This window comes from Gymnogyps californianus, chromosome 5 (assembly GCF_018139145.2).
Source record: "Gymnogyps californianus isolate 813 chromosome 5, ASM1813914v2, whole genome shotgun sequence".
Taxonomy (NCBI): Eukaryota; Metazoa; Chordata; class Aves; order Accipitriformes; family Cathartidae; genus Gymnogyps; species Gymnogyps californianus.
The window spans coordinates 53833182-53845634 of NC_059475.1; the positions used below are offsets into that span (position 1 = coordinate 53833182).

General features: G+C 44.0%; 1 protein-coding gene across 2 annotated transcripts in view; it reads right to left on the reverse strand.

The window, feature by feature from the left end:
* Positions 1 to 4584: 4584 nt before the first annotated feature.
* LGMN (legumain) overlaps positions 4585 to 12453 on the reverse strand; it is a 28652-nt gene continuing 20783 nt past the window's right edge. For both annotated transcript variants that reach the window (XM_050897957.1, XM_050897958.1), the window contains exons 9-14: positions 10878 to 10996; positions 10101 to 10190; positions 9218 to 9415; positions 8379 to 8549; positions 7194 to 7261; positions 4585 to 6378 (exon numbers count right to left, since the gene is read on the reverse strand). In XM_050897957.1, coding sequence (XP_050753914.1) covers positions 6339 to 6378; positions 7194 to 7261; positions 8379 to 8549; positions 9218 to 9415; positions 10101 to 10190; positions 10878 to 10996 — 686 coding nt within the window. In that variant the 3' untranslated portion in view covers positions 4585 to 6338. The remainder of the gene's footprint in view (positions 6379 to 7193; positions 7262 to 8378; positions 8550 to 9217; positions 9416 to 10100; positions 10191 to 10877; positions 10997 to 12453) is intronic.

The following is a 12453-nucleotide window of genomic DNA, read 5'->3' on the forward strand; positions in this document are numbered from 1 at the left end:
CCCCAGGGAGGTGCCCGATGCCCAGGACTGGGACTGCCCGTGGTGCTCCCTGCTGTCCCACTCCTGGCTGTAGCAGTGGGACAGGCACCCAGGGAGCTTCCATGGCCTCTCTGCCCTGACAGCGGCTTCCCCATGTCCATCCTGCAGGCTGCAGCAAGGACGTCAGCTCTTGCCCTTCTGCCTCGCTGCCCTGGATGTATTGTGCCGATGACTCAGTGGCAGGCCTTCACCGAGGGGACTGAGTACAGGGTCCCCTGGGCACTCCAACATGTCCTCACCTTGCCCGGCTCCTTGGCCCACCCCCATCCCTGCATGTTGGGCGAGCTCATGGCAGTTTCACCCTCTGGTGGAAGCACTGCCAGTAAAACCCTGACACACAGCACAGAGAGGCCGGTTGTCCTGTTTCCACCGTAGGTATCATCACTGATGTCCGTATGTCCTGAGGACTGACCCGCTCCGTGTTGGCCATACTGAGGACGATCTCAACTGTCATCTTTGGGGCTGTAGCAGCAGGAGGGTCCAACCTCTGGGCAGCATCACTTATGATCCTTCCTTTTTTCTGAAACCTACCCCACACACACACTCTCCAAATCCTCTGTTTTGCACCCACTCTCCCAAAGGAGACACCCCCCGCCCGCCTCTCACCTCCCTTCGCCACCCAAACCATGGGCCCAGACTAGCTCTCTGGCCCACCTCCCACCGGCCTCCTCACCCCGCTTGGTAGGACTCCAAGCCATGTACCCACCTCACCTCCCACCACCTGTGCACAGGTATCACACTGCACAGGGTCCACATACGGCAGGACTGGGGGTCCCTAGTGCCAGACCCAGAGATGTGGGAGGTCTGACCAGCAGCTTAGTTCTGCCGTGGCTGCTGCAAGTTATTTTAAGCCCCAGCAGCAAAGATGTCTGCCAAAGTCCTTGGCCTGATCAGGTTATCTTTATACTGTAACATTTATGAGTTAATGAGCCTAAAGTAATCTGATGGGGATGAGGCTAAAGTAGAAACATGCAAGGAAGGAAGCTAGAACTGATCTTCGGCTGGATATTTCCGGAGAGCAACCAGGCTTTGCACAGGCCAGGGTTGAGCAACAGATTGATGAAGCGAAGCGCTCCAGCACCTCGGAGCTTCCTGAGACGTCTGAGTCAGCAGCTGGACCTCAGGGCGAGGGGGAACCATGGATTATATGGCTGGTCAGCGGAGCCCGTGGAAACCACAACAGTGCTAAATCACTGCAATCCAAATAGGCTCAGACTAAAATTTGCCAAAGCTTAGTCCCAAAATCAGACTTGCAGATCCCAGTTTTCAAAATGCAAGGAGCGCCAGCTGAATTTCTGTGGGCTTTTACAAAGGCTCTCAAATTGCACATGCTACATTTTCCTCTGGCATAACTGCAAAGCTCTGCTTTGATTTGCAAAGGTTGCCATGGCCCTCCCGAACTCAGAGATTATTGACAGTAATGCGAGTCACTGTGCCTGGCTGCGAGCTGCCTGGAAGGAAATCCCTGTGCTGGGCAGGGTGCAGAGCAGGGCTTGCTCAGAGGCCGTGGGGCACCTGGCCTGTTTGGTCACATTATATAAACCACCAGCAACAACTTTGCTGAACTTACATCTCTGGGGTACAGGGCTGACCCAGCTCCTCCAGGGCCCAACTACAGCTGTCCCTTGTCAGGGAATGCAAGCTGGGAGATGACCTGAATGACAGGATCCTGGAGGACCCAGGACAGAGACAGCTGCCGCCTCTCCAAGCTCACAGCTCAGCGGTGGGACTCAGGCTCTGCCTGCACCAGGGTCATGCAGAAACAGCCTGTCTAGAACAAAAGTGCTGTTGTTTTGATGACCTTGGCAACACTCTGAGTCCCTAGTGCGGATGGAGACTGCTGGAGCAGTTCAGCATGTCCCTCCCTCTAGACCCTGGTGTCCAGGGTCCTGTGCTGCTTTGGGCTGGTATCTGACATTTCGGGTAGTGAGAAAAAAAAAGTCAAATGTGGGAATGAAATGGGCATTTTTAAATGCTCCATGGGATTTTATTCATTTGCTTTGCCATGGGGTTTCCTTATGCTGCAGCCCAGGCAAGGAGGAAGCAGTCCAGTGTGGTGATCTGCAGCCTCCCCTGGTTAGTCAAGATGGTCACGCCATGACTCGTGCGCTGGCCCTCACATGAGCCATCAGCAGACCGGAGTGTTTCAGGAGACTTTGACCAAGTTGTGGGTTGTGCAATCCAGCCAAGGCCTCTTCAAACACTTGTTTGCAGAGAAACGTTGTGCAACGATCACTCACAAGGAAAGGATGCCAGTGTGAGAGAGAGGAAGAGGGAGACCTGCTGAACCCGGCAACTTCTGCAAAGAGAAAACAAAAAGCCCATGTGGGCACTTCGTGCAGAGAGCTGATTTAACGTGACTTTGCACCCAGTGGTACAAGCTGTCAATAATTCACTGAAATAATAATTACACTGGCAGATCATGTATAATCTAAAATAAAAGCCATTGAAATCAAAGGCAGTTTTCCTGCTGAATTCAAGAGCTTTTGGGCATCATCATGCATCAGTCACCAACTGTACTTCGAAACTCTGCACAAGACTGGCTTTCTTCCACAGGCTTGTGGAGTGATTCAGGCTGGCAGGGACCCCCAGAGGAAGCCAGTCCAATCCCTGCTCAAGCAGTGCTGCCTCCCAAGGTTGCACAGGGCCTCATCCTTTCAGTGCTGCAGGTCTCCACGGCTGGAGATCATACAGCCTCGCTGGGGCCCTGGTCCAGCATTGCAACCCCTTGTACTGTGAAAAATGGTTTCCTCCTATCCAGCTGGTGCAAAGACCCTGCCTGTCCGACCAGAGTCCCTCCATGGATGGGTGTTGCTACTGTGGGATACCGGCCAGCTCTGCCTGCGGTGCATGGGATTACAGACTTGTAATATTTCTGTTGTCTCCTGCGTCTTTTGGGGTATCGTGTCCCTAGGAAGGAAGCGGCCTCTGATTCAGAATTGCCTGAGCTCTTCGCAGGAAATGCTGCTTAGTCAGGACTTTAGCTTAAGTGTGCTTTCCTTCTGCTGCTCCTCCATCCCTGTTCTCACAGGGCAGAGGCTGAGCACAGGAATGAGAGGCCTTCAGCCTCCTGCCCTGAGATGGGCACGGCTGCTCAGCACTTACTTACCTTAAGCTGTCCTGGCGAGAGAAGATGCAACTTGGTTGGGACAGAGCTAAAATAATACTGCTTACTGGAATCTCTAAAAGAGTGCATTATCTCCAACTCCAGGTGAACTGCTTTCTGCTTTGTTGCTAGTAGAGAAGGGAGGGTGGTTACAGCGCTCCGAACAAAACTGTGCCCATGTAAGTTTGCTTTGTATAGAAATCGTCAGCATACAGTGTACTACGGAGGCTGATCATGCCTCCTGCCCTCCAGGTCCTCTCAAAGGAAAGGCGGTGAACTGCTGTGTGCAGCAGGATATTGGGTAGAAACACATGGCAAATTTGGCACAGAACGGCTGGGAAAAGGGCCTTGAACTCTGTTCCTACAACAAGGATGAGGACAGGAAGCCCTGGCTTGTGCAAATGACCCTCTTCCCAGGGGTTACGGATATACACAACTATTCTGCACAGGAAAGGTTTTTGTAAATAACACAGCCTCAACTTTGCCCTGTTCTGCCTGGTGATGACAATTTGCTGGGAACCTGACAGTTTTCCATATTTTGCAGAAGTCATTCCTGCACCCCGGCATTCTAGGAATGGCAGCCTGAGCAGCTGCGTGCCTGCAGGAAGAGTGAGGGTGTCTGCACTTGCCCAATACACTGCAAGATACTCTGATGTAAGACTGACCTTGCACAATCCTAAAATGATTTCCTCATCAGGTTCTATTACCATCCCAAAATAAACAGCCTGCCGTGCAGGCACTAAGCCTGTGTGATGCTATTTGGAGGCCTTAAAACAAATGTATTGATCAGTGCAGGTGAAGGTTTTTGGTTTTTTCTTCTGCGGGGCTGCTCCCTGAGTGACTGCAAAGGAAATGGGTCTCTGGATACGAACTGGAAATTCAATAGCACATTAATGCTTTTTGCAGGGCATGGATAAGAACCTGCTGCATCTCAGACGGTATTGTGGGTGCAGTGACATCTTCAGCAGATTGCCTCTCTTCCATTTCGGCACAGCCCTGAGGGAAGGGGTAACAACGCCATGGGTAGCATTTAGGATGGTGAAGCTCTGGAAATCACTCTTACAGAAGGAAAACGGCCAGAACAAAATCACACTCTTTCACATTTCAGCTTTGCATCCTCAAAGCTACAAGGGGCTGCAGGAGGGCCAGGGCACATGATGGTAGCGAGGTACAAGTGCCACCTGGGTGTCAGTAATGTGTGAAAATAAAAGTGTGCTAGCAGCTGATTTTTCATCTGATAATTACTTTTTGAGATCTATGTAGTATGGCTGGAGTCTCTTGGCTGTAAAGTGATGCTATCTGTGAAGAACCTGGAGGGCTTTTTTTTTCCCGTCTGCATTCTAGATACGAAAATCCAAAGGACCAAAAGCCTCTTCTGAATACTTCAGAAGAAAATGGGTATTTCGAAAGGGTGAAGAAAATTGTTAAAACTAAACTGATGACACTAAGTGCTTGAGAAGCAGGCTGGATTTCTAGCGCAGAGAACAACTCTAAAAGCAAAGATGTGTAAAACAGCAGATTTAATGTATATATTCAAACAGGGCTTTGAAGGAGTAATTTTTCCTGTTCTTTCAAAGTGATTGGGGGCTCTTTGTACACTCTCTTGTGATAGCAGCCAGACTACCTAAAAGCTGTCCTGTGTGGCCAACCCTTCCTCCTGCCATCAGGGGAACACCTGCAACACATTCAGGCACTCAAGAATTTCATTCTCTTTAGATTTCTGCTAAAAAACGCCAGCTTTACAGCTGAAAGGAAACAAGACGCAACTCAAAAGCAGCACATCTCTGAACTTTCAACAACCCCCAAGGTGCAAACTTTCATTTCGTAATTCAGTAAAGCCTAGTTCCACATACTTTTACCTTTTCCCATCCACCTTGACACTAGCTGTACTCTGAGATTTCTCTCTCTCACTCAGCAGACAGCTGAAAGTGCTAATGCTCCTGGCTTTGTCTGGCTCTTCTTTATATAAAAGTAGTTTCAGTTACAACCCCTGTCCTCTGAGTAGAGCTACCCAGAACTCTCTCCATCCTGGAGATGCTCGTTTAGTTTTTGCCAAAGTTTGTTCTTTTCCCATGGAGATGAGGTAATTTTGCATATTTTAACACACTTTGGAAAAAACCCTGAAGTGTTTCTGTATCCTGTCTCCACATGTAAAAAGGTAGGGACAACCTGAAACTATTTTGAATCACCTCATAACCTCTAATTTCCCCCCTGCCTGTCATTTACTGAGTCACCTCTCAGGCGTGGTGCCTTCAAGTGTGATTTTGGGCTTTTGATATTTTTTGTTGTTGTTGCTTTTGGGGTTTGTTTTGGTTTTTGTTGATTTGGGGTTTTTTTTATATGACCTGTCTTACAGGGGCTAGATAACCTTTTAATGCAACACCATAAAATTAATTAGCTCTCATTCATTTTCAAGACACAAGATGTCTAACGCTGTATTGCCCTGTAGGCTGATGAGACTTCTTTTTATTCACAGGCCATTCCTGTACTTCACAATTTTCCACAGATTTGTGTGTATTTACATTTAATTATAGCATACTGGTGTTAAATTTACAGCATTAGATATTTGTGTTTTTCTTTGGGAAACAGTGCTTTCTACCCACAAAGACTTTTACTTCTTACTACTTCAACTGTTCACAGTTTAACTGTGCTATTCACATCCAATAGTTCTTGAATGCAACTCATTTCTTTAACCTGTTAAGGAGTTAAAGCTTAAAGAACAAGCTTTGGTTTCTTCACTCTTTAACCAATCTGCAAATCAGTCACTGTAATGGAATTCATTAACTTTTTTAAAAAAGCTAGTAGTTAGCAATAGTATAAAATTTTTTTCCAGAATTAATGACTCAGTGTTTAAATTTAGCATAGATTTAGCAATCACTGACAGGTGGCTTGTAGTGTTCATCCAGAGATTCTTAAGCGCATTGTGCTTGGAATTGGAAACAAATCATCCATCTTGAAAGCTCCAGGTGGTCTGCCAAAATGCCTCTGTCAAACCAGCAGGCTGTCAGCAGGGTGGGATGCAGGGGAGAGCACTAGCAAGTGCTGTACTGCTCACAGTCAGGTGCCTCAGCTCCCAGCAGTTCCAGTACAGTGGTTGACTCTCTTCACGTTGCATGCATGTAAAGTCTGGATTATTACAGTTATGAAAAGTTATCACTTGTAGTAAGGGTTATATTAGGGACTGTTGTTTCCATCAATACCCAAGGCACACTTGATCCATGGCCAGGCATATTCTGCAACAGAGAATAATAATGATAAGAAACTTTTCAGGTGCTCTGCGCTCAAACTATTTCCCAAACTGACTGCAGCGGGATGCCACCAGGAATGGGGGCAGCAGTTCTTCACCTTCTGGGTTGCATGTGCATGCTGCCTAAACTACCAATCCACCCTCCCATTCCCTACCCCTCTGCTTTCCTCTCTCTCTTCTTCCTCTTGCAGGACTCACAAGCTAGGATCCCATCCTCTACCACAAACTCCCAAGACAGAATTTCAGTTTCAACACCACGCTTCCCTTGCCCCTACCGCACCACCATGAGGGTCTGCCTGGACCATTATTTCCCTGCTTTCCTACCACACACTCACAGATGAGGGCCCTAGCACCATATTCCCTTTCCTCACCAGAACCCAGCAGTGCTGTGGTGTTCTGAACCAGCAGCTGAGGGGGCAGCGGAGAAAACACAGCAGTTCCCAACCTTGCTTCAGTGTAAGATCATACAGGAGTTACAGGGCAACACCCTTGCACCAGTCATGGTGTTTTATGTCATGTGGTGCAGTGAGATCCTCTGACTGGCTATAATTTCCCCTGAGGGTCTTCAACAAGGAAATTAAAGGGTTACTGGGGAAATGGATCATTATAAGTGGGAGGGGACTAATAATGATATGTTTTCTAAAATAAGCATTCATAACTTTAGAGTGAGAACTTTACTGATAAAATGGTGAACAGAGCAGAACAAGTGAGACACTTTTAGCATTAGGCTTCATTTGCCTATTAGCTTCTGCTTTTTTGGCCACAGATAAAACTACAGAGAGTATCTGGGAACCTCATTACCTGTCAATGGGGTATCCTCCTTCACAAACGTTGACCAAGGCATACAGCTGTCTCAGTGCATACTCATACTGAAATAAACAAACAGTGTTAATATTTTCAGTGATGAAGAGCAAGTATTGTTTATCCAAACTAAATTGTGGAAGTAATTTAGAGATGCTATTAATATTCAAGGTGTTTAATTGATGGTCTTGATGATCTAGTACTAGGCTAAATGGATCTTTCTTCTGTGCACTTTGCTCTTTGAACTTCATTAGGTAAATTCAGCTGTTGCTGCACATTGGCCCCTTAGGCAAGGCTCACCCACCTCACCAATTTCATTCAAAAAACCCCACAAAACCAAAAAAAAAAACCTAAAGAGGAACTAAAAGTTTAACAGAGCACTGTGGCCTCCTAATAACCTGGCTGATTAGAAGCTCCAACTGAAGGAGTGCATCTGCTTTTGATCTGTATACAGTACTTAAATCTTGGCCAACTGCCAGGTAATCTCATTGCTTTCTGCTAAAATCAATTAATTTGCTGTTGACTTATATTACCACACACCACTGCCTGCTTAGGTTATCTTGCCTGACATCAGGACTGAGTTTTCTGGAATAGGAACTGACCTCTCCTATTCTTGTCTAAACAGTGCTTAGCACAACAGGATTTGGCCCTCAACTGGGATCCCAGGAAGAGCAGACAGTAATAAAACCCCTAAACTAAACAGTGGCTCTCAGGGATTGAACAAGACCATGGAAGCAGCAGCTAGGCTATTGCAAGGAACTACACAACATACAATCATAATAGAGAAATCTGAATGTACCAGGATTATGAATTCACAGTGGCGGTGCTTGTGTTTCTGTTTTGCCAGTAGAGATGCTTCAAGCAGAAATACAACATGGCTTATTTAATATTGGGATTTCTGGGGAGGGAGCTGATGAAGGGACAGCACTAACTAGTAAAAGTTAGGGATTATTTTTGGTTTTGTTTTTACTAAAAGTATTTTTAGTAATCTTCTTGCTTATCTACAGGTGTAGTGGAAGTGGTTTCCTGCTTCCAAAAACATTACTCACCCTTTCTCCGAAACTAAGCTATATGACTGCCCCCAAGCTAGCTTTTTAATAAAAGCTGATTTTTGCAGATGTGCTTATGACTACTGTGCTTGTTTTACTGGTATGTTTATCAGGTTATATCTAATGCTTGACTTACCAAGGGTAAGTGCCAGTTGAAGCAATGAGCTTTGAAGTGGTTCACCGCTGACTGGTAGCAGTCATAATTGCTGATGGTCGATCTGTCTGACAGAATTTGGTTGGTCTGTTCTTTTGATCCTGTTACTAAGGTGATTATCTTTCGCATGGATTCTTGGATAAATTCTTTCACCTGCACAGAAAACAACAAGAACTTAAAACATGCTTTTTCTAAACCTAATTTGAAGACTTTGAATGAGATTTCTCTTTCTTTAAACCTCCCTCAACTCTTGGGCTCTTTAAGGAACTCAATTTTGCCATTTATTTTTAGCACAGTCTTTTGGACCTGTCTCTTAACACACAAATGAAAACTAGGGAGACAGAAAGTCAGACTCCTGGCACCCAAAATCACTCACTGTCCTTCTAGTGTTCTGCCAGAAGAAAGAAAACACCAACACCACCAATGCTGACTACCATTCTGCAGGAGCTATTTGATTTGGCATACTTAGTTCTACTGAGACAAGAGTTTCTCTAATACCAAAGAATAAGTCCTCCCAACAACAATCCCTATAGATGCAGATGAGGAACTTCCTGGCAATAAAAGCTGGGAGACTGACTTTTGCATTTGCTTACATTTGCCTAGATAATCACTACTGAATGTGCCTTGTGGAACAGATCCCTGAATTTTAAAGGAAGAGTAAACCATCAGCTAGACGTTACCAGTCTGAAGGGTAATTTTGTTGCAATTTGCAAAAACTGGAAGCAATCCCATTGGCTTCAGGGGTGTTACTTCTGCCATTGCTTATGACGGAAATGAATCTCACCTGATGTGTAATTCAAATTTTTTTTTTTTTTGCTTACCTCCAGGTATGTTTTCATCTCTGCAGCAATCTTCTTAGCCTCATAAATGTCATTGGTAGCCATCAGCTTTCGTTTCATGATTGCAAAAGGCACATCAGGACTAGGTGTCAGGTCATAGTGTTCTACAGGTGGCAGAGAAATGGGGATAGCTTTCTTCCCCATGCCCTGAAACTGCATCACTTTCATGGAAGAGATGCTCTGAAGGTTAGAAAGTAAACAAATGGAAACTGTCAATCACCTCCAGTAGGCAGTCTGTCTTTGCTTTGCCATGCAAACTTAACTCTCTAAACTTGCTTTATTAGAATAAAGGAGATCATAGGGTTGTAAGTGGTGTGTGCACGCACTGGGTTTTTTAATACAAGGTCAAGGCTGCCAAAAATTGGGGAACTTTTATTTCCAAAATTCACTGTGGGGGAAAAAGACCATCAGGTTAAGTAACCTGACTTTTTTTTTTTTTAACAAATATTTAATCTATTGAATAATGGGACTATTATAAATTATATACCCCCTGTTAGCTCTTCCCATTTGAGGGATCAATGTACTTATTAACATTTCATTAATATTCATAATATGCCTGGAAGTGGTAAATACCCTTCTTATACTTGATTGAAGTGTTAAATCACTGGCAGAGCTTGGAGGACAACTCATATCCTGACTCCTTGGATTAAAACTAATGCAAGGCTGTATTTCCTTTAGCATCAGGACCATTGTCTCTTAAATGCCAAGTGGTCTTCTGAGATGAACAGTTTCATTTTCTAAATCAACTCTGCCAGTTTACACTGATTTTTTTTGTTGTTGTTGTTTTGTTTTGTTCAGGAATGAAAGCATAGGGCACAAAAGGTTTTAAGATGCATCTGACCAGGAAGCCCACTCAAATACATACTCTGTTTCCATACTGCATCACATGGCTGGTGTTGGTGCGTTTCTTTACCAGCTGAAACTGCTTGTGGAGTGTTTCTTTTCTTAGATCCTCCTGCATGAAGAAACTTCCATGTGGTCAGAGGTACTTAAATTCAGCTATTCTAAAAATGCAAGGAAACCTGGAAAGAATCTTAGCTGCTAGTACGTCGAAGGAAGTATGGGGCAAGAGCTATACAACCTTTGAAAGACATAAAAGTAAAAACTGAAACGATGATTTGACAGCACATTCTCAAATTGCTTTTAGTGATCTCCTAATCTCCCAGCAAATGGGTAAGAAGGGAGTGAGCTAGCATACAAATCCCAGATTTGTGTCACTAATACTGTTTTCCATTATGCTAACAAATGGGTTAGCCACAGTTCAGTATTTAAGAATCCCTGAAGCAGAGGTACAACTTACTGAACTGCCCAATTTGTTTAACAAATTTGGAGATGTGGTCTCAGATTAGCAAATCAAGATTATGTGAATATGTAACTAGAAGTTAGACAGTTTCTAATCTTATAAATAACAAAAGACGACAATGTTTCTGAAAGTTCATTTCAGAAATAAATTTAGTGGCCCAAACAAATAAAGATTATATATGATTCTGAGTAGTAGATAAATACTTTTACCAACTCAATTTGTTGATTTCAGTATCACATAAAAAAATATTTTCACAAATCCTGTAAAGGAGCTATTTTTAAAAAGCCTAGTGCTTTTTTTCATGCATGGAAATGCAGAAACCTGATCTAAGTAACTTACCATATCTGAATCTTCCATCCAATTCACGCTGTACCAGTCCCCAAGATAAGTCTGCCTTTCATCATCATAGTAACATGCATAAGATGACTCTCTTGGATTGGCAGCTGTTGTTGCATAAACTGTAAGACAAATAGAAAGTAATTTTTTTCCCTTTTTTTTTTTTAAACAACCCCCCCCCATGATTTAGTACTTAGCTGCACGTGATATATTTGTCTAAGTATTTTAGCTTTCAATCATTTATTTCTAAATAGCAGGAAGGAAAGAAGCCTGTTAATGATTCTATTCAGTCAGCCTCAGTGCTGTTATAAGAGCTCCTTTCCTGCTACCAAATGTGTGGTCTAGGGTGTTTAAAGAAGAATATGCACTTCTGAGGGAAAAATCTACTATTCAAAGAACTGCCTGAGAACACTGTGCACTGACAACCATCTATACATTCATTTTCTTTATTACAATACCGAGGACTTCTTCCCAAACTTGGAGTAAATCCCCTAAATCATCTCTTCTTCCAGAAAATGCCACCTTCTAAGTAATATCCTTTCTTGGATAACACTCTACACTGAGAGAAAAGCAAAACAAACCTCTACATCTGCCCCAAGCACAGTGTTCCCAGTAAGTCATCTCTAACACAACACAAATACTGTAAACACGTCTTTACAGGTATTATTAAGATAAAAGCTCTTTTGGCTTTTTGCCGAAGTCAACTTATAGCGTACTTGTGTAACTGAAGGAAAGTCCAAGTTTCAAAATTAAAAAGTTAGGCATGCTTTTACAGAGCTATAGTGTTGTTTCTGCTTAGAATGCACCTGAAGTTCAAAAGCCCCTCCCAAAAAAAGTCTTAAATCTTGTCTGTGTAGTAAAGTGCTCCTCTTAACACCCTTTAAAATGCTTACAAAGTAACCAGTTAAGCTTTGTAGTTCACCATTGAAGTCTGCCAAAGACAGCTTCATACTGCAATACATAAATTGTTAATTTTCTGCCTTTATAAGTCTGTGGCAGAGCTGGTGGGAAAACCAGAGAGTCCTCAGACTGGAAATTTCTGATAGAACAAACTTGGAAAAATGCGGATTCACTGAGCATTTATTTTGAACAATCGTCAATACAAAACATTCTGTGTGACCTTTCTGTAAATCTTTGATAGGGCTGTAAGAAGTCTAGGTGGGTGCCAGGCAGCACACTCCAGGGCCAAAGACCCAGGAAGCCATGGATAGGCACGTGGTTGGTCTTCCCTGGAATCAAAGCTTCAAAATTACAAGAAAGCCAGAGCACTCAGTCTCCCTGCCACGGAACAGGAGTTTGAAAAGATTGTGATTCCTCATCCTGATCAAGGCTGAGCTCCCAGCTCTGCAGCAGAGAGCTTAGAAACCCTGAAAAATCTGAGTTCCATTTCCTGGGTTATTGTGCAAATGAGTGTAGCAAAATTGCTTGGCAATGGTGTCTCACAAGTGCCTTTGCTACTCAATGAAACCAACAGCAGGAACTTCACACCTGCTGTTAGCAGTGCTGAGGCTGAGAAATACCAGTATAACTTAACTGCTACCAGTTAAGGGTAACCACATAGTTCCTGAAAAGAAGTACT